This window comes from Pocillopora verrucosa, chromosome 3 (assembly GCF_036669915.1).
Source record: "Pocillopora verrucosa isolate sample1 chromosome 3, ASM3666991v2, whole genome shotgun sequence".
NCBI lineage: Eukaryota > Metazoa > Cnidaria > Anthozoa > Scleractinia > Pocilloporidae > Pocillopora > Pocillopora verrucosa.
In genome coordinates this window covers 28,853,684-28,875,024 of record NC_089314.1, presented here as the reverse complement: position 1 = coordinate 28,875,024, position 21,341 = coordinate 28,853,684, and the positions used below count along the sequence as shown (strand labels likewise).

The 21,341-nt window shown below is 35.8% G+C and overlaps 4 protein-coding genes and 1 long non-coding RNA gene across 8 annotated transcripts in view; 3 read left to right on the top strand and 2 right to left on the bottom strand.

The window, feature by feature from the left end:
• Positions 1 to 1,144, bottom strand: part of LOC131795547 (protocadherin Fat 4) — a 33,635-nt gene extending 32,491 nt beyond the window's left edge. For all 3 annotated transcript variants that reach the window (XM_059113127.2, XM_059113128.2, XM_066163273.1), the window contains exon 1: positions 879 to 1,144. In XM_059113127.2, the coding sequence (XP_058969110.2) occupies positions 879 to 942 (64 nt within the window). In that variant the 5' untranslated portion in view covers positions 943 to 1,144. The remainder of the gene's footprint in view (positions 1 to 878) is intronic.
• A 1,018-nt stretch (positions 1,145 to 2,162) lies between these two features.
• LOC131795551 (male-enhanced antigen 1-like) lies at positions 2,163 to 4,794 on the top strand. Of its 2 annotated transcripts, XM_066163360.1 has the most exons (4): positions 2,163 to 2,444; positions 3,005 to 3,096; positions 3,130 to 3,164; positions 3,870 to 4,794. In XM_066163360.1, the coding sequence occupies exons 1-4, from the start codon at positions 2,202 to 2,204 to the stop codon at positions 4,031 to 4,033; spliced, it is 534 nt and encodes a 177-aa protein (XP_066019457.1). In that variant the 5' UTR covers positions 2,163 to 2,201; the 3' UTR covers positions 4,034 to 4,794. The 2 variants fall into 2 exon arrangements, with proteins under 2 accessions (XP_066019457.1, XP_058969117.2); XM_059113134.2 differs by having other exon boundaries at positions 3,005 to 3,164.
• Positions 4,795 to 7,326: 2,532 nt separating this feature from the next.
• Positions 7,327 to 10,891, top strand: LOC131795555 (WD repeat and SOCS box-containing protein 1-like). The gene has a single exon (XM_059113136.2). It carries the CDS (start codon positions 7,542 to 7,544, stop codon positions 8,916 to 8,918), a length of 1,377 nt encoding a protein of 458 aa, XP_058969119.1. The 5' UTR covers positions 7,327 to 7,541; the 3' UTR covers positions 8,919 to 10,891.
• A 168-nt stretch (positions 10,892 to 11,059) lies between these two features.
• Positions 11,060 to 17,839, bottom strand: LOC131795556 (large ribosomal subunit protein mL38-like). Its single transcript, XM_059113137.2, has 8 exons — positions 17,712 to 17,839; positions 17,086 to 17,211; positions 16,635 to 16,831; positions 16,083 to 16,155; positions 14,982 to 15,027; positions 14,050 to 14,208; positions 13,046 to 13,179; positions 11,060 to 11,331 (listed from the first exon to the last, which is right to left on the bottom strand). Exons 1-8 carry the CDS (start codon positions 17,833 to 17,835, stop codon positions 11,228 to 11,230), a joined length of 963 nt encoding a protein of 320 aa, XP_058969120.1. The 5' UTR covers positions 17,836 to 17,839; the 3' UTR covers positions 11,060 to 11,227.
• A 55-nt stretch (positions 17,840 to 17,894) lies between these two features.
• On the top strand, positions 17,895 to 20,561 carry LOC131795554 (uncharacterized). Its single transcript, XR_009341049.2, has 3 exons — positions 17,895 to 18,010; positions 18,831 to 18,884; positions 19,348 to 20,561. It is a non-coding gene; the product is annotated as an uncharacterized lncRNA (long non-coding RNA).
• Positions 20,562 to 21,341: the final 780 nt, after the last annotated feature.

Below are 21,341 nucleotides of genomic sequence, written 5' to 3'. Positions count from 1 at the left end.
GCAGAACTGTAAACTTTTTATAGGCGATATTCGTGAGGAAATTTAACTTTTCAAAAGAAAAAACCCATAAATGAAACTTCGTTACTCGACTGGAAGTACCACAAACAAAAATAAAAACTTATTTTGGCGTCTGATAATCAGAAAAAATAGAACAATTTTCAGCAAGGTTTGATTTGCTAAAATTTTAATTTTTTCTCAAACATGGGCGTGATAAATATTTGATGATTTCATCGACATAACACAACAAAGAATATAATGAAAATTGGGGTGAAGAAGAACGTCAGTATCTTCCCTTTTGTGATCTCAGCGCGAGAAACAATATCTGTATCTTTCTTTAAAGAACGTTGTCCATCCCAGTACTCGAAAGATTATCGAGGTTTTTTAGACAACCCTTTTTTACCCGAATAATAGTGATCTTTGACACTAAATTTTGTGTAGGAAAGACGTCAACGGTATAAGACATTTAACTGAAAATGACTAGCATAAGTTCAAAATTTCTACAAGAAATGAATTGAACGCGTTTCCGAAGAAAGTTCTTTTTTATAGTGATTCTGTCAAAAAAATCTCAAATATAACTTGTAGGGAATTTTCGGAGATTTTTTCATTGAATGAATTCTAATCTATGCTGAGAAAAAAAAAACAAGAAAAACACAACACGCACTTATGCAAAATTTTGGTTTTTATACATTCTCACCCTAAAAGTTATCTGAGAAAGGTCGCTACCCATGATGAAACGAAATCTGATCGAACTTGGCAATTTTCCTCATAATAGTTTCACTCTAAATGCTTGTTAACCTGAATACCACTGAAAACCCAAGACAACAAGTTTATTTAAAAAAAGAAAAATTTCAAACTATTCGAAAGCTGAATATACTTACCTTGGCAATAGTGGAAAGGCAAAAAAATCAATGAAATCAGCAGAAATGTCAGAAATGTTTCCATTCGTGTGAATCCTTCCCTCCCCGTTATAAGATCCTCCTTTCGGTAAACATTCTTTGTTTTTCGTTTTCTTTTTTTGTTCAGAAACACCGTACCTTGATCCCCAGTCTAGAACTTATTCACAAGGTTTCCTTTTTTTCTAATCTCAAGAACACAGAAAACATAGAAAAAGCTCTGAAGTTTGATTTACATCGAAACAGGATATATTTACTCAAATAGAACTCTATGCCATTTATGCATATGTGTTAGATTAATTATTAAAAGAGAAATTATGTCCCGTTCAAAAGCTCAGAGTCAGTCTTTTTAAATTCAGCGAAAAACAAAGGACTGCAGGGGTCTATCATACATCAAAAGTTTACATTCGACCGCGATTAGCCTAAAAGCAGTTCTAGAGTCAAATAACACAGCTAAATTTGAGGAACATCCGGTGAGAACCATATGTGATATGCCCTAATTTTCAAGACTCTTGTTCAAAATGATGGAACTTTTTTAAAAATTGTTTGTTTTCTATTCAAAATAAGAGATAAACTTTTTTGTTTATAAAGGTTCGCGAAGAGCATTGAAAAGTCAACATTCCTCAGTAAATTTGTTTTAATAGTATCTGTAAGCGTTTTTCCCGCACTCTTCAAAATTATCTTGAAGAGTAACTCAACATAACAATACACAACAATTCTGCTGATGGTTAGGGACATAAATAATTTATCAAACCGAATGTAAGTATTTCAAGTTGCTCTGACGTAAGATTATGAGATGAATACACAATAGAGAATGGCACCGACCTTTCATTGCTCAATCTCACGTAGGGCAACTTGAAATACTTTCATAACATAACAACATAATCTGTTCTTCGAAGCACAAAAATCCTCTAGAACTTCAATATTGGCACAGGTAATGTGCGATGACAATTATCAGGGAATATCTTGGGTCCAAATAGAGATTTTTTTTTTCTCTCTTTCTTTTCCATTAAACGGTATTTTCAGCGGTTACGGAAACTTTTGGAGAACAATTTCATCTAAAAACGAAAATATGATCTGGTATGCCCTATGGCAAGATTCTCGTCGGCATGCTAGTCTTTGAAGGAGCGTAAAGTGCTACATAACCTTACATGTAATTGTCAAATTTCATTTCATGGTGACTCATAATCGACTGTAATTATTACGCATGCATTGCGGGCCTCCTACTTTCTTGTACCCAGTTCCCGAAACTTCAAACGCCGAAGAAAAGATTCAAAATGTCGGCCGAAGGAAGCTAAATACTTATCGATGTCCGATTTTCTCGAAGAAAAGTCTGCAATGCCCCTGCATATTTCTCCTGTGGATGCTCCTCGAGAAGGAGAGAATTCAGATTCAGAAGAGGACGAGTCAGTGGTACCAGCAATCATGGAAACCTCCAGTAGTGACGACGAAGACAACTTAGACGGTGAGGATGATCTTAATCAAGGCTATATTCAACTGGCTCAGGATGAAAACGACGGGCTACAACCTGCAGAGCAATGGCTAGCTAACGTATGTACACATTGAATTTGCTAATGAAACTTTCCTTGTCTTGATTTTTCCTAGAGCAAACAGCTTGCAATTCGGAAAAGCTTAATAGGCAGACTCTTGTATGTCACGTCACTTGGAAATTTCTCGGAGATTTTGCAGATTGACTCTTAATTTCATTTACGAAGTTTCCTAATTTTCCTTTGCCTTTTGACCCAAGTTACCAACAACCAGGTTAACTGAAACAAAGGAAACTGAGAATCAACCAAGGAAAGGGAATTCAAGATACTGCAATTTAGTTTTAACATGTTTTGATCATTAAAGCTTTTATTTTTGTTCATAAATGGTGCATGTCGAGTCTCCAGTACAGTAAACTTTAGGTACACATTATTGTTTTTGGTGTATGCTTTCAAGGGCCTATACCAGGCATTTTGATTTTAGCTAGAGTAGCCTAATGTTCCAGCAACTCTGTTGTAAGACACAAATAAGAGACTAGTTGGTGAAAGGGAAGTTATTTTGTTACAGCTCAATAACCTACTTCAAACAAACAGAAAACAAATAAAAATATTAACTTTCAACCTCAGACAGGGGAGGAGGAGGCTATAGATGTAAACAATGCAGTAATTATTAATTCAAGTGAAAGCAGTACCTCATCATCATCATCATCATCATCATCATCATCATCATCATCATCATCATCATCATCATCTGCTGACAGAAGTGCTGAGCCAGAAATGAAACAAGGCAAGCAGAAAGACCAATTGTAATTGTAGATTAGGGATTATGATGAATTTGATGGGTGAGGAATGTGAGGAGCTAGTGTCAATGTGAACAACTAGTGTCAAGTCTTTCCAGCAGCATACAAGCATTATATCTTTAAATGTGGGGTTTTTATGGTAAATAGCTTACTTTTGCAAGGGAGTAGAAAGTAGAGAGTCACAGCTGCTGATTTTGCCTTTTATTAAAAAATTGGTTGGGGCATGTGAACACAATTTTTGACCTGAAGGGCGGGAATCAGAACAAACCACTCTTCAAAAGTTCAAATTCAAGAGGGAGTCAGATGTTGAATATTTGTATTGATTAACACTTTAAGGCCAAGGTGTTCATTATTTTTAAAAATCAATTTTTTGCAGCATATAGGGCAAAAAAATTTTTGAAAGAAACCTCATGTTCTTAATAATGTGTAACTCAGAGAATTTTAACTTTTTTTGGCTCTATGATAAAGCTTAATTGATAAACAAGTTCATTTCTTCAGTTGCAAGAGAAAAACTCTCACATCTTGAATCACCTTTTATAAAAATATTTTTTGCACGCACTGTTTGAAAATGTTTTAGAATATTGCTTGATATTCCCAATTTTCAGGTAGGGTATTTAAAGTCATATGACATTTTTGGACCAATCATATGAAAGCAAAAATGTTTTGATGTATTATGATCTTTGATGTTTCAGAACAAGTAGATCTCATCAGACAGGTGATGTCAGGAATTAGTCTTCCCTCATCAGCTGTACCGGAGTGGGCCAAGGTTGTACCAGAAGAAAAATGGAAAGCATCTTTAGTTTCAAGTATAAAAAATAGAACTTTTTCAGAGCCAGACAGTGGAAAAAGCAATTAGATTATAATTTAACTGGTATTTTACTTAATTATTAGACTTCTCCATAAGTTTTACCCTGTGGTCCCTAAAAGTGACTAGCATGTAATTGGTCTGACACAATATTACCCTGGATCAAATAGTAAGATCACAAGAGTAAAGGATATGAACATCAACCAGAGAAGCTGTTGATTACTAAACAAATTCTCTCTGTCAGCATCTTAGGAAATAACTAGAGAACAGTATAGAGAATACGATTACTGATGTTAGGGTTAAAGAGTTAATACATTTTGTATGATGAGTATTTTGGAAAAAGAGTTTTGTTGTTTAAGTAATAATTTAATTGGGCACCCAAGATCAGTCACAGTACAGATTAATTGATGAGGACTTGGAGTTTATCTCAGCTTGCTACACAACAATTCACCATTTCAGTCAATGAAAAATGTCATAACCATAAATGTGCTCTTCAGGATAGGCTGTATTGTGATTGTTCAGAAATAGTGGGTGGTTGAAGTTGAAGTAGCTGTGCATTGCAAATCATTGTTGTAAAATAATTGTTTTATATTTCAATATTATGAGACAAGGAGACCTCTTTTCTGGAAAAAAAAACAATTTGAGGCCTGGGTAGTCCTGTCCAGAAAAAAAAGTTTGACCATATGATTCAGACTTTGGTGCCGTCTGCAACTGAACCTAGTCAACATTGTTTATAGAGTCATTTACTGTGTAAGACTACCACACATGTTTCAATGAGATTAAGAAAAACTTTAACCTTTATTTGAAAAAGATTTGTTGTTAAGTCATTCATGGGGCAGGTAGAGTGGCATGATAATGTGGTGAATTTTTAAATCTGATTTATTGAAATCCCTGATTGACGTCCTCTAAGAAAGTTTCTTGACTGTGCCACAGCAGTTAATTCTGGATTAGTGCCAATGGTGCTTTCAACAATTCAGCTCCTTATTTTGAGGCAACTACAGGGTCTTCTTGGTTTTAATTAGAGGGAGTTTTTTAAAAAGTAGACATGACTTTCTATGAGAGAAGCTGGTGAAACCTTGCTAAGCAGCCAGGGAATGTACCCAGCTTCCAGCCCTTTTATACAACCCTGAACTATATGGAGTTATTAATGTGCACCTGCAAGTCACATTATTTTCTCTCAACAAGACTACGAGGAAAATTCAAAATTTGCTGATGATAAAATCTCATTGCTACAAATGAATGAGTCTTCAGGATGCACCATTTTATATCTTAGGGGTAGAGTCCTTCAGTACAAGTCACAGTTATCTTAATGTTTTTTATTTCTCTGATACAGAAATGTATCTGTACCCTAACCCACCCCCACCCCAAATACCTTTTCAAATTATTTTTCATGTTGGATACATGTAAGAAAGAGAAAGATGTTTTTCATTTATCACAAGTGTGGGACAAAGAAACATCAGAGTTCCTATGAAGAATCAAACCTTGCACCTTGGGATTCCTCACCCAGATGCTTTACCACTGAGTCGCAGAGACTCTATGGTGAGCGAGGCCCATTACAAACTTCATGTATGACATGCATCTTCCATACTGCTAGGATCAGTGATGTCGATTGTGCCATGTTTGTTAACAATAGGAATGTTGGTAAGTTTTGAGCTTGGTAAAGAAGTAGAGGAAAACGTTTTTGGTCTTGTCACAAGTGTTTGGGACAAAGGGAAAAGAAAAATTCTATTTCCCCATGAGGATTTGAACTTCAGACCTTTGAGCTCTGCAGTTTGGATGCTCTATCACTGAGCCATAGAGACTCTGGTGAGCAAGGCCCATAATGAAGTTCATGTATGTAATCAGAATTTTTCTTTGTCCCATGCTTGTGACATGACAAAAAAAAAGCATCTTTCTCCATGTCGTCACCAAGCTCAAACTTACCATTTTTCTTATTCTATCTCAAAACATGCAAGAAAAATTCTCAACTTTGTTCTGGGTGAACTTTAGAACCCACAGCTTAAGTATATATGCAATTTGAGATAGAGTAGTAACAGTAAATTGTAAATTTAAGCAAAAAGGTATTCTACTCACCCTTACTTTGATAGGGTTTTAAAAAGCAAATTCTACCAACCTAAATATAGTGATATTCACCAAAAATTAAACAACTCAGTTCACTGATACTCACAATCAATATCTTCTCAAATTATTGTCTAGGTTAACTAAGATAGATAATGTTTATATTTTGAATTTTCCATTCTTTGGACAAAAATAGTTTTAAAAAACTCAGAATAGAAATTTGAGTGATGATGAAACAAGTCAAATATGGGGAAGAAAATTATCCTCCCACATGTTTCATGTAAATTGGGTAGAAAATTATGCTTCCCACATGTTTCATGTAAATTGGATTGAAAATTATGCTTCCTACGTGTTTCATGTAGCTTATTCAAGCTTTGGACAGCAGCACTGCTATTGGTTGTTGCATTTCTTGTGGTCACACCAAAATGCTGATAAGAAATAACCAGGTGGAAACAGCTGTCCAGCTGCCAGGCTGTGGCACACTGGCAATCAATCAACTTGGACTCTAAAGAATATTATTTGTTGCTCCATTAAGTTTTCTACCTAAAATGGAGAGACCCTGCTGAAGGGCAGTTGGGTAGAAGTACTGTGGGCCTCAAGCTCACCACAATTTTTTAAAAACTAATTCTGTTCATTTTGCTACCCAGTTAAAGTGGGCCAAGTTGTTCAAAGGTGGGTTAAGTTAACCCACTGTTGGTGTAAAAATTTTATTTTAGATCTGACAGCTTTAAAAGAAAATTCAGCATGGATGCTCTTAAAAGAAGGGAGGTAAAATAACAGACAAAGGCTTTGAACAAAAAAATAAAGAAATCTGGATTAAAATTTAACTGTGTTGGCATTACAGGTGTAATTGGCCTTCGAACAACTGGGCCTCAGAGAGTAATATAAATAAGAGTTGACATAAGTAGACTGATAGTGTTGCTCATAACTAGACTTAACCAAAGTTGTCTTTTATTTTCCTGAAATTTGATTAGTTACTTTAATCAAATTAATAGGGCTTGCAATCTGATAGGTTGTTAAGTCTCAGTAAATCTTTCAGCTTGGCTGGGAGAAGAGAGCATTAAATGGTGCGATTCGTGATTAAATTGCACAGATGAGAGACAATCAGTTTGCAAGGATGCAATCACCAGTTATTTCAAAATGGATAAAACAAATTTTTACTTTTGACCGGCCATATCTTTAACAGATAATTCATAAAAATGAGACACCTATAATGTACTATACCCCAACATCCCTGTCTAAGAGTGCCCTCGCTTTACATCGATTTTAATGTACAGCGGAATTACCCTTGAAAACTGTCATGTTTACGATGGAAGCGATCGGCTGTTTTTGTTGACAGCACCAACTTCTTCCCTGTTGTACAGCAGCTGTTGCCACAACCTGATTCGCCAAACTTCGCCTACGGAAGTTTTCGTTTCTTTGCCTTCTCAAAGTAAGGAAGACACTGCTACGCACTCTGAAAATAAGAGGTTTTCGTTCAAGTTTCCTGGCTGATATCAAAATGGGTAACAAGCTGACGAAGTCACGAAAGAAGATCGATAAACCGACACCTGCCGTATATCCTAATCAACCGGTGCGGCCGTTGAGGAGATCAGTCGAGGGAAATACAAGCGTTGTATACTCTAATTTTCCCCGAATCGTTGCTGAGTTGCATCATTATCGGGGTTCTGTAAGAAACCTAGAAGACGAAGATGAAGAAGATGAACAACCCAGAAGGTTTCACGAAGAGGTTCACTGTTGTGTTTTTTCGCCAGACGACGAAGCTCTGCTTTTGACGTCAACTACACCGATTCCTTGTGGACCGTTTACCCCTGATATCGGATGTGGCCATTTAAGAGAATTTGACATCAACTCAGGGTCCTGCAAAAGGGAACTCCTCACTTACCACTCGCAAGAGTGTGACATCTCATCCGACGGCAATCTTGTATCTTTCATTACTAATTCTGGACAAGGAGAAGTCGCGCTTGTCAAACGAAACCGAAGTTCTTATGCTGAAATCGCAGAGCGAGTGGATAAATTTCAACCTTGTTGCAATGGAATGACTGGTCAAACACTTTGCTGTAAGTTTTCACCAGATGCTCGTCACATTGTTAGCGCTGCTTCTCTTGATTTTCACAGTATGAGGGAGACCAACGAGTTGCGATTGTGGAACGTGAAGTCCATGCAGATCGAGGCGAGAGTTGTTTTACGCGATATAACAGACTTCTGTGGCTTCGTTACCCGTTGTGAATTTTCTCCGGATGGTCAGTACCTCGCTGTCTCGACTTCCAAAGAACAACTGTGTATCTTACGCAGCAAAAATCTGGATGTCGTGACCGTTTTAAGGAGAAGATGCCGAGGAAATGTGTGCTGGAGTATTTTTAATCCTGCGTGGAGATTCGAGGTGCTTGCGTGTTGTATGCAGGACGGTCGCGTGGAAATCTGGAACAAGGTTGAAGTTCATTCAAGTGCCCATGCTGGAGAACTGCGCTATGCGCGGGAGAAAGAACGTAAAGTATCATTTTCCCGACTGTTGCACTGCTGTCAGTATTCTCCTGACGGGAAGATGATTGCTGTTGGAACGTCAGATGCCAATATTATTATGCTTGGGGCTGAAACTCTGGATTCACTGTTTTTATTAGAATGCATAAAAGAACCTAGCCCTTTTGGTCTCAGGATTCAAAATACCATTGTTTACTCCATTGCTTTTTCTAAATCCCAACAGTATGTAGCAGCTGGTTACAGTGATAGTATGGTTCGAGTTTGGGCCATGCCCATGAGATTTGACTTGCAACATTTGTGCAGAGTGGTGATCTTGCACAGTGTGCCAGGAAATAAAATCAATTCACTTCCAGTACCCAATGGTATCAAAAATTACCTCTTAAACAACTACAAATGAATGATAGTCAACTAAACAGGTTGAGGACTGAAATTACTCTATAATTAGTGCTACGACTAGAGAATTCAGGCTACAATGTGATATTCAAATAGAATCATTTTAGTTGATTTGAAGAACAGACGAACAGTCGAACAGTCACCTTAGATGTAATCTACAGAAAACTCCATGTGCATGGATTTAACAGGTAACTTGCATATTATGCGTCAACCAATTTGAAGCTTTAACTTCCCTCCCTCCCCCCATCAGGCACCCTTTGGGCATTTGAACTTTTGAGGATATGGATTGTGTAAAAATTATATTCTGTAACACATTGACTGAGCTTTAAAACCCAAGATCTTTTTTTCTAAGCCATTTCAATGTGAAATTGAACTATCACCTACCAGTTACCTTTAAACACCTCAGACTCCATTCCACTCCATTTCCATTCCACTGAAAACACTTGACCCTTCTGGTTCAAATTCCCCATCCAGGTATGGACAATGGTCAAATGGTCATGGGTTGTTTGGGGTATGCTGAAGCTTTGAATTGATTGGCACAACACATGCACTGACATGTAACTGTATTATTGGCAAAAACCTAATGAATTAAATCATTCCAGGTAGCTAAAGTTATTTGGAGCAATATTAAAATATTTTTAAGTTATCACACAGTGTTGCATTTTGTCAATCATTATTTTTGAAATCATTTCTCATCTGGTGATTTAACATGGTATATTTCCAGATAATGCCTCTGGCTAGGAAGAAATTAGGGACACAGTCTGTGAAAAAAACATTATATGATTACTGATATTTTTCATTCTCCATAGCAATTATTGGATGAGGTTGGGCATGACATCATGAATTATCAATGTCAAGGTCTCAGTTATCTGCCAAAGCCAAAGGCAGATAACACAGACATGAGGTTTGATAGTTCATGATATTACGTACATACCAAATTCATTAATTATTATTGTATGATATTTTTTAAACAATCTGCTAAAAAAGATAATTCCCTCTGAGTTTGCAGAAGTTTGAAGTATGGTTCTGAGGGAAACAGTTAGTTTTGTTTTCCCAAGAGTCCTGACATTTCCAGAGACAAACTTAAGGGAAATATCAGGACTTGAGGGAAAACAAAACTAACAAGTTTCCCAAGGGACCATACAGTTAGTGCTTTGTTGTATATTTAGACTTTCCCTTAAACAATCATATGGTAAAAACATGCTGTTGTATTCAGCTCACATGCAACCACTGTGCAATTGTATCACTGTTGGGATACATTTGAATTTGATCAAGGGGCACATGATCAAGAATTAACCAATCACAGTGCTTGTTTTGTTGAGTGAAAGTTTACTGAGTTGGTATATAACAACATGAATTATCAATGCCAAGGTACAAGTTATCAGTCAAATTGGAATGCTGAGATAGAAAACACAGACATGAGGATCAAACTAAAGTGAACTCTACTCGGATAACTTTCCATTGGTTTAGATGTTGTGGGGTATACCTAGCTCATCTGTATAAATATTTTTGACACAAAGTAATCAAACATAAATACATACAGTCTGATTATTTAGTACACCTTGTGCATCAACAAACTGACCAGAAAAATTTACAAGAATTGGTACATATCAAATGAAACAAAATTGACATGCTTTATTATATGGATGAGAATGTTTTTAGCTGACTTAAGAGTCTTTAGTGAGTTTAAGTAAGTCTTAAAAGGATGATTATTGTAGGGCCTCCAGGAGTCACTTCTAAATAAGAATTATCTTATGTTTTGTGGTTTAATTAAGTAGTTGAGTTTGTAGCAGTATAGTATTCTTTCTCTCAGTTTAAATACACCGTAACAACAATCTGAGATTCTCTCAAAAAATGCAACAAGACAAGAGACAAGAGAAATAGAGGATGATACACTCGTGAAAATACAAGCAATCTTTATAATCATAATGTATATTTATTAATAAATAGAGTATATTAAATGTTAGCTTGAAGATATAAAGTTTATGTTCTTGAGGCAAGAACAATATCTCACTTGTTTGTTGCTCTCACTTGCAAGACATTGTTCTAGTCACTCCAACATAAAATTAATATCTTCTGACCATGGTGTAATATCCTCTATATATCTCCAAATTTTCTAGATGGATTTACAAGAAATATGATGTATAGGAAAAAATAAGTTTAACTGCATGAAGATCAAACAAAATACAAATTTCATGTAAGAATGTTTAAGGAATTGTTTTATTTACATTGAAACAGTGTGAAGGAAGAGCATTTTTATTACAGATGATATTTACAAGTTGTGGTCATCATTCACCAGCCTTGTAAATGATTTCACATATTCCTGTATTTCTTCTCAGACACTTCTCTGATAACAATTTTCCTGATTTGTTCAGGTGTTAAGAATTCTTTAGGCTTAAACACAGGTTCTGTCATACCTGAAAAATGGATTTGATCCCTGGATCAATAGCCATAATCATCAAAATAATTATGACAATAATTATGATAAGAATGAGAGCAAAAAAACAGTACATCAAAAACAAAACTATGCACCAGATATAAGATTTTCTCTTAAACTCAGGATTTGTGTTTATTCATGTACACCTCTGAGTTCAGCTGGAATCTAATGAGATTCATATACAACACCCAAATAACAGTCAGTCTGAGACACAGACACCAATTTACACCCTATTTAAGACTTTCAAGCTGGCCCTCATTTTTAACACATTATCATTGGCCTTGAGCAATGTGAGCCAATGAGAGGTCTTTAAAGGGTCTTACATGGTGCCACACCCTTGCAAACCTCTCCCCAAATTCACAACTTCCAGTGATAAGAATAAGAACCTGCTTACAGGCTACCCACTCATGGCTCTACAAGTGGCATACATGAAGATGACTGGCTTTTTAAGCAGGCAAGAGGAGCCACTCAAGTCATACATTATACATATTGGGATTGCTATCTTTGTTCATTTGGATGACAGGTATCTTTGCTCAAAACAAAAAAGCACAAAAACAAACAAACAAACAAACAGCGGGGTTTGTTACCACTTATTTAATTGGATCCTTGATTGATTTTTGAGTGATGATGGTTTGAAAGCGACCTTGTTTTGGGGTTTTTATAGAACTACACAAAGTCAAGGTCTGCATAAACTAGGCTTCCACTTAGCCCTGCTATCTTGACACTAAAATGCATAGACATGTTAAACACCCTTACAGATGGAGACTACATGGGCACACTAGCATAATAATAATTATCACTCTCAAATGTAAAAGGTCTGCTGACTGCTAAGACATTCAAAGTTTTTATTTAAAAGACTGGTTACAGTAAATAAAAAATAGCCTCTTTTCTGTGCCAAAATATGCATGGATATTTGTCCACAGACATTATCTGTTATGCATTGTGAACAGTTCCTCTAGAAGCTCAAGAAAAACTGTGAGCTTGGAGGAACAGATTATGTCCAAGGATAAATATACAAGAATATTTTTGCACAAAATTGAGGCTATTGTGTTTATTGTCCTTCAAATGTATTGCAATGCGTATGAAAAAATGTTAACAAAAAGCTTCCCATGCTGTGTGAGATGTTTTCTTTTTAATGTTCTCTGGTACAACCTTATGAACAATTAAATATTTCCTTCCTCTGTAACAACCACAAAATGCTTCCTGCTCTCCCATCTCAACCCTTTAACTCCCATGACTGACCAAGAAAGAATTTCTCCTTACAATATCAATACAATATCAAGCAGACAAGTGATGAGAATAGAGAAAAATATCAATTAGGAGATTATAAGTTGATCCAATACCAAATCTCTAAACTAACATCACAAGAACTTTATGGCAGACAGTAAGGAAAGTTACTATTGAGATCTTGGGAGTTAAAGGGTTAAATTAAATCGTAAATGAAGATTTGTCATAGTGGATGTAAGGTTTGAAAATTGGGGAATATCACTTAGGTGATATCCCCAAATATCACCCGGTTTTAGAGGGGAATGTTCTGTCAAATCATGCCTTTAGACAAATCATGCACAAGCTAAAATGTTTGATGATAGGAGTTGATATCCCTTTTAAGTCAACATGACTTAAGTTTGTCAACATGCACACCTTGTATACTAAGTAAATTCTACATTCAATAAATACTAAAAAAGACACCATACCTAAATTTTCCATATATGTTTGAGTAACACTCTCATCCCAGGTAGCTTGGAAGAAACACAGTCCAGCTGGAGTCAAGTTGTTGTTATGATCAGATATAAACTTTGCTGTAGAAAATGTGCGACTGGATATATCTCTGTTGAAAATTGAAAATTGAAAATCATACTTTTAGAATATACAATACTTAATGACATTTGAAAATAATGTATCACACTTGTTCATTAACTCTGATATACAAATGAATTAGAGAAAAAGCAGCAGATTTTGCAGTCTGATCTTGTGTTGGAAACTTTTCCAAATTTTTAAATCCATACTGAAAAGCTGGATGACAGAAAGTGTTGACAGAAAAGACTACAAAGTATTTAACAAATTAATGACAGAGTAATCAGTCCCAAGAGCAAGGGCCCTGGAAAAGGGGTTTTACATAAAGGGCTAGTTTTCCACCCATGTCAATCTTTGTAGAGTGAACCATACACTGTTAATTCTCTACACCCCAACATCAGTATAGGTATTCTCCATACTGTTCTCTGTACATTTCCTAAGGTTCCTGACGAGGAGAATTTGTTTACCAATCAAGAGCTTCTTTGCTTATTGATCATTTCCTTTTTTCTCACCACTTTGATGTGTGATTCAGGGGTGATGGTGTGACGAGAAATTACAGATATTGATGTTAGTCACTCTTAGGGGGCAGAGGGTTAAACCTTGTACCACTCTTAAGCCTTACAGTCAAGGATTAAGAGTGGTACCTCTGCTAACCTTTTCAGAAGGCATCCATAACTTTAAAGAAACAATCACTGCCTATTCAAATCTATCTTTTCAATTGGTCTAGATGCACATGTACAAGTAAATTTTTTTTGACCAAAAAAAAAAACCAATGATGCATTCTAACTATCAAAGGTCAAAAGTTACAATGGGGCTTCTGAAACATGACTCCCAAGGAGAAGCTTCATGTCACCATTTCCTGTTATGTTTTTTCAACAACCTGACTAAACTGGGTTAATCATACCTTCCATCTATACAGACATGACTTCTTAAATCCAATTTGCCAGTTTGTTTGAGCAGAGAGAAAACAAATCTATGAAAGCCTGTCCCATGGGCTGGCACTGGTGGAAGATAATCACAAAGAACATCACCATCGTTTATTCTTGAGCCAGGAATATTTCCTCTGAAAACAAAACAAAATGCATCAGGTGACACTGCAATAAAAGAAAGATTAAAATCTCCATACATGTTATGCCATATTTAGTTTTCTACTACAGTCTTCAACATTTTGCATCACTGATGAAGCAAATACATTTTGTTCTTTAAAAAGAATGCTTTCCCTACTAACACTTCAACTGCCATGAGCGACTAACACAGAATTTGTCCTTACAATGAATATTAACCCTTTAACTCCCAGATCAAATTTGTCATTCTCCTTACTGTTAAACATACAATTCTCATAATGTTAGTTCAGAGAATTTAGTATTGGATCAACTAATTATCCCCAAATTGATATTTTCCTTTATTCTCATCACTTATTTGGTTGATATTGTATTGATGCATTAAGGAGAAATTCTGTCTTGGTCACTCATGAGAGTTAAAGGGTTAATAAAAAATCAAGCAGACAAGTGATGAGATGAGAACGAAGAAAAATATCAATTAGGAGATTATCAGTTGATCCAATACCAAATTCTTTAACCTAAAATCAGAGAGTAAGGAAAATCACTAAATAAAGGAGGTAGTAGAAGTAAGGTTAGGTAACTGCAGTAAGACATCTGTGTATTAATTTTACTTGGATTTCAAAACAATCTTTGCTGTATGCCTTATGAAAACACTAGCTAGCACTAGCTTTCTGAACTAGAAAAGGAATTCAAAGAAAATGGTCAACAAAATGATAATAAATAATACATTATTGATTAATCAATAAAAAGACAAATGAATAGATAAAAAACTTACACCATCCAATGTAAAAATTCTGTGTCTCTCTCTATCAAGTTACCATCTATAAAATTAATTATGACAAAAACTTTAATATGTAATAACTAAATTAATATTATACATGAAAAAATCATGCACATCTGATTGGCTGAAAACAAGTGAATTTTGCATGTAACACGAGTGAAAAGTTGTAACATGAGTGCAAATTACAAATAGTATGCATTGCCAAATTTTGTCCCTCTTGACTATTTGTGATACATTTTTCATGTAAATTATTAACAAGTAACAACATGATTTCACTTACAATGCCATGTAAATTAGCACTTGTAAATTTTTCAGACTGCAAATAGCACTCGCTCTACAGGCTCATGCAATTTTGTTGTCTTAGAAAAATTTACCAAATTGCACTCAAAATCATGTTGTTACCTAAACAAAATTTTTTACCAGAATTTGCATTTTATCATGTCTACTGCCAATTCAGACTGCAAATAGCACTCGCTCTACAGGCTCATGCAATTTTGTTGTCTTAGAAAAATTTACCAAATTGCACTCAAAATCATGTTGTTACTTATACAAAATTTTTTACCAGAATTTGCATTTTATCAAGTCTACTGCCAATTCGCACAAATTTGAAAGTTACAAATGAACCCTTAACATCCTAATATCAGTATGGATATTCTCCATACTGTTCCCTATACAGTGTACATTTCCTAAGGTGCTAACAAGGAGAATTTGTTTAACAATCAAGAGCTTCTTCAGTTGGTGATCATTTCCTTTATTCTCATGACCTAAATGTTTGATTCAGGGATGATACTGTAAAGAGAAATAGGATGCTGGTCACTCTTAGGGTTCAAAGGGTTAGAGCAGATCAGAAATGAAAAAGAAAAAAATTAAAAATAAAGAGCATTTTTCCAGTTACATTTTAAAAGAATGTCTGACTTAAGTTCTATGTAACATGGAGAAAAGAATTTATTTTACAACTCAGTACAAATAGGAATTCATATTTCTGAAAGGCCTTGGGTGTTTAGGAAATTCAATATGGTTTTCAAAACCCTTTTTCTCAGGTGTGGTAACTCTAAGCGCAGGGGCTTGTACTCCAACACTTAATATGTCTTTTACCTGGATTGGTGAATATCACTGTCCAGAGGCTGTCATCTTCACAGGTGTAACTGACAGTTGGTTGAGTAGTAGCCTACAGAGATTACCAGTAATTCATAATCAATCCATGAAGAATAGATCAATATAAAGTACTGTTTACAAGAACAATACAAATACAATGACCATACAAACACCCTTTATTTCCAAGCAATAGACACAAACTCTCTGTTGCATCAATTGGTCCATTAGACTGATCCTCTTACAATGTACATTGTAAAGGCATACCAGGAAATATTTGAACAGAAGTTATCACATAATTGAATAGTTTGTTTTAAAATTGATTTACTATTCCAGTGAGGCATGCAACTCTGCACTGCTCAACACATAACAGAAGAAAAAAAATTAACTTGAAAGCAACTTCATCATCAGCTTTCTTAACCCACAGCACCATGATCTTTGAGATTATTTCACTGGTTCCAGAATACATCAGTAATGACATAATCATATCTGGGAACTCTAATACACTTCACTTACAGTAGCAATACATTTGCTAAGACATTTAATTTGATGTACCTGAGATGGTGTCAAAAAATTTCCATGAATCACATGATCTGTTTCTCCAAATGTTACTGACATCCTAGTTGTTGCTGTGAACTCTTCTCCATTGAAAATATGCTTAAAAATGCCATAATGCTTGGCTAGCTTTGTTGTTATAGAAAATTCATTCTTTGATTTCCACTCCTTTTGAACAGCTTCCAGCGGAATAAGTACTGTTCAAAGTAAAGTCTTGGATTAAAAATAAGCTTCATCATATAAACCAAGCAATTACAAGTAGGTGAAATATCCAAAAGGAGGCTTCCATGTGAAAATTAAGGAAACTATCGGCATAAGAATGAAATAAATAATTGAATAAATTGCAGCAACTGCTTTGTCCACAACTCTTCACATATACTAATATTCAAGTATCATAAACACTTATTTCCAGCCTTACATAATTATACAAAAACTTTGTGGCATGACTTACAAGATCCTTCTCTGGCTGCTCTTTCCATTGCAGGATCATGCCTATTTTTCTTGCATATAACAGATTGCATCCTCCTGACTTGTTTCCTTTTTTTAGGCTGATCAACAATATCCTGGGCTCCAAAAGCTGAGATGAAATCAAAGGAAATACAGATATGTCTTTAAACATGTTTTTAATTTTAACGTTTCATACTTTACATAAGCGACCAAGACCAAATTTCTCTTTACAATATCAAGCAGACAGGTGATGAGAAATTAAGAATCAAGCAGACAGGTGATGAGAAATTAAGAAAAATGCCAATAAGAGGATTATCAGTTGACCTTCTACCAAATTCTCCACACTAACATTTTAAGACTAGTATAGCAGACAGAAAGAAGAATTACCACCGAGATCTTAGGAGTGAAAAAATAATGTGAATTCTACATGTATGACTCCCCCCCTTCCCCCCCCCCATTATGTAAACAAATGTACAATGGAGGAATTACTTCTTAAGTGTAACTAAAACTAAATCAGTTCGTAGCCCAGCCCATGTTTCTAGATCTGAATGCAGGCGTTGCTGCACGGTCCCAGCTGCCTTACCTAGCGTGAAAGATCGTAAAAATAAAAAGTTTACGCGAATGACCTACCTTCAGTATTGATACTACTCATCCGTAATTGATCTGTATTTCTAGGACGCATAGGAAATGAGAACATCTTTCTCGAGGAGCGGAAAATACACTGACTAGTTCTTCTCGCCATATTGGCCGCCATGATGAAAAGGTACTGCTGGATACGTATATCGCGGGCGCAAAAGTTTCACAAAAGTTGGGCTGAGTTCCCTCACGGTAATCCTTACGGCAAAAAAGTAAATATAGGGTGAATGTTCATCTTATGAACAGAGGTATCACTCACTATGCCTGCCTCAACTCAGCTGTTTTCTCTTGTTGTAAGTATATCAACATCTATTTACCCTGGATGTTTGGCAATTTTATGGTCGCATCATGAACCTTCCCAGGGCACAAGGTTGTCTTCAAATAAGCAATAGAACATAAGTTAGAATGAAGAGGAATTACATATTGTAGGATTTTTCTCATTACTGGAAATACCAGGACCAGGAGAAGGGCGAGGCAGTGCTCTAACTATCCTCAAGAATGGGGTTCCGCTAATTGCTTATAAGTTAGTATTCCTTTCATTCCGGAATTGATTGTCTTCAAAAAGAAGCAGACCACAAAATCCCAAATATTTTATCATCACTAGTAGTACTATATTCAAAAAAAAGGCCAGAAGGATATTTCCCATTGAATTCCATGTAAGAACGAAATGATAAAGGGCAAATTTACCATTAAACCATCAACCTTTGATCAGCACAGAGTGAGTTGAGGAAATCCTCTACTGACTCTGATCAACAAGCATATGTGAGGTTATTTGCCAGACACTTAAAAGTAATGATTTTAAGTTTTTACCACGGAATACAACTAAATCCTGGTAAATTTTTGGGTTTCCCTAAACAGTGGTACAGATAATCCCCTTCAGAGATTCCCCTTCTGTACTAACCACTTAAAATAGCTGATAACCTTTGCACAGTAAAAACTGTTGAACTATGTGGGCCCCAGAATTATGTATATTCCAAGTAACACTACCTTACTGTGGTCCACTAAATTCTGAGGAGATAATCTGGATGTTTTTAAAGCCACACACTGCGTAGCACCTGCCTTTTGGTTCTAGCTTAAATTTAATTATAGCTTGTTGCAATATTTTGTTTACAGACTGGTCTTTTGGTTGGAAATATCTTTGGTGTTTATTTAGCTCAAACATATGAGGTACGTTTAGGCAAAAATCCTCACAGAAATTCCTCAAGTTGTTGAGAACATATCAGTGAGTTCACTGTTTAGCATAGCGTAATACTACTTAGGAGAACTACCACAGTAATCCTTTGGATCAGTTCAATACTTTAGAGCTATCAGAGGTTCACAAAGCATGATCTGTCCCAAGAAATATGTTGTTAATATTTGATGTGGTTTAGAAGAGTTGATTTTTGAACAATATTGCTGAATGGAAAATGGGGGAGAAGAGTTCTACTGAGAGAAAAAATACAGGCAATACCTTGGGTGAATGACCTTTTTCACTTTATTTTAATTATTATTATTACTAAAATCCATGGAAAGTAACGAGACCATGATTTGTTCTAAATGAGAAAAAATACAAACCCTTCTACTTCTACATGAACACAAGTTAACATATTGAATTTTGTCATTTCACCACAACATTCTCTCATTCCTACAGCTGCCAGATCTTCACAATGCCATGGAATACCTTTTCTCCAAAGCACAGGAATATGAGAAACCACCTAAAAAGTCTGATGATTAAAAAGACAAGTGACATGGGACAAGCTTTTGTCTTAAAAGTCAGAGGGAACGGTGAGATGGGAGTAAGAGAACCTTTTGTTGATCAGCAAGAGATGGACATGAAAAAGTGGTCAAGCATTTCCCACAAATGAGAAAAATTATTTCTTAGATTTGACCAACATCAAGACAGAGAAACAACATTTTCTTCTGCTTATACAATCTTCATCTCTAACCTTAAAAAGCTAATATTACTGAAATGCACTGAATTTGCCAAAGGAGATTCAATAAATAAAATCTTTACATGGACATAATGTTAAAACTTTAAGTGGCACACCACATCACAGGCTTAGAGTGGACCTACCAGTACATGTGAAGTGTTCTCAACAAATTCTTAACCAGAGGGCTTGGTGATAAAGAATGTGTTGAAACAAGTGCCATGTATATCTGAGTCTGTAGTGATAGAAGTGTATTTCTGTGATTCCAAGTCTACATGTAATCTGCTGTGGCCTTAATAAAACCTCCCTGTAAAGCATCTTAACTTTGAACAATCTAATCTAGGATTAAAGATTATTGTACAGGGAAACATAGAGTCTTATTTCAAATGCTCTAGTTTGTTTTGCTAAATAGAAGTACAATATATACATTACTGTAAGCTCAAATCAGCAATATCAACATCTTGCTATTAATCACCATTGGGGAGCTGTTCAGAATAATCTTTAGGTAACTATAATAGTTTTTATAAATGTTCTGTGTGGTTTTCTTAACCCTTCAACTCCCATGAGTGACCAAGACATAATTTCTCCTTACAATATCAATACAATATCAAGCAGACAAGTAATAAGAATAAAGGCAAATATCAGTTAAGAGATTATAAGTTGATCCAACACCAAATTCTCCAAACACACATCACAAGAACTGTACAGCAGATAGTTAGGAGAATTACAAATAAGATCTTGGTAGTTAAAGGGTTAACTGTGCAGACAAATTTACTATTTACATGTTTCGTTCAGATTTCCCTCAATTCAAGATTAAAGCCCAAAACCGATCAGCCCCTCTTAACTCTTAAAAAAAAAAAGTGTAACCCTTTACACCCTAAGATTGACCAGCATCTAATTTCCTCTCACATCATCATCATCCCTAAATCACTCCCTAAGGTTAAGAGAATAAAGGAAATGATCACCAACTACAGAATCTCTTGACTGTTAAACGAATTCTCCTTGTCAGCACCTTGAGAAATGTACAGAGAGGAGTATGGAGATTATGGATATTAATTTTAGGGTTGTAAAGGGTTGACTCGTACTCCAGGGTTGGAGCGAAGTAGCATTCGAACAAGCGGCCCGTGATTGATACACGACCACTAGCAGTTCATCTGGTACCCCTTAGTCGTAAAACTAAGGCGCTGCGGCGTAAAGTTAGGGCTCGTTTACGCTTTCATTCCTTTCACGCGAGCCTTAATTACATGTGGCATAACCTTGATTACTAAATAAAACTCTTGCATTACAGATGATATATCGATTTTTATCGAAGTCGGTGTCTGCGAAAAATTTCGGCCGACCAGTTTAACCCACGTTCTGCCACAGTTTTGCTTGATCTTGTAGTGGTCAGGGGTGTCCATCCTTATCTTTGATGAAAACCCCCGGCAAAGTGAGTTCTTGCAGTCTCTCAAACGACAGGAATAAGTTTTTCTCCTCGTGGCAAGTGTCAACAGAGTCTTTGTTTTTATTTAGTGACTTCACATAAAGGTTATTTAATTCATGAAGACGCGATTCTGATCGAAAGGTTACGTATTTCTGACGTCTACTGGAGCCTTCTGAACTTTCGTGAAGTAACCTGGAGTCGTTGTGAAAGTTATCCTGGTGAAATAAAAATCGGAAGATCAACTTCGGCGAAAGCAAACTAATATGATTCCGTAGCATGCAATTTTTAATAATT

Coding starts and splice junctions, on each gene's coding strand:
- LOC131795551 (XM_059113134.2), top strand. CDS start 2,202: ATGTCCGATTTTCTCGAAGAAAAGTCTGCAATGCCCCTGCATATTTCT. Junction 2,445..3,004: donor CAGAGCAATGGCTAGCTAAC/GTATGTACACAT, acceptor TTTCAACCTCAG/ACAGGGGAGGAGGAGGCTAT. Junction 3,165..3,869: donor TGAGCCAGAAATGAAACAAG/GCAAGCAGAAAG, acceptor TTGATGTTTCAG/AACAAGTAGATCTCATCAGA.
- LOC131795555 (XM_059113136.2), top strand. CDS start 7,542: ATGGGTAACAAGCTGACGAAGTCACGAAAGAAGATCGATAAACCGACA.
- LOC131795556 (XM_059113137.2), bottom strand. CDS start 17,835: ATGGCGGCCAATATGGCGAGAAGAACTAGTCAGTGTATTTTCCGCTCC. Junction 16,832..17,085: donor AGCAGCCAGAGAAGGATCTT/GTAAGTCATGCC, acceptor TACTTTGAACAG/TACTTATTCCGCTGGAAGCT. Junction 13,180..14,049: donor CATGTCTGTATAGATGGAAG/GTATGATTAACC, acceptor AATTTTCAACAG/AGATATATCCAGTCGCACAT.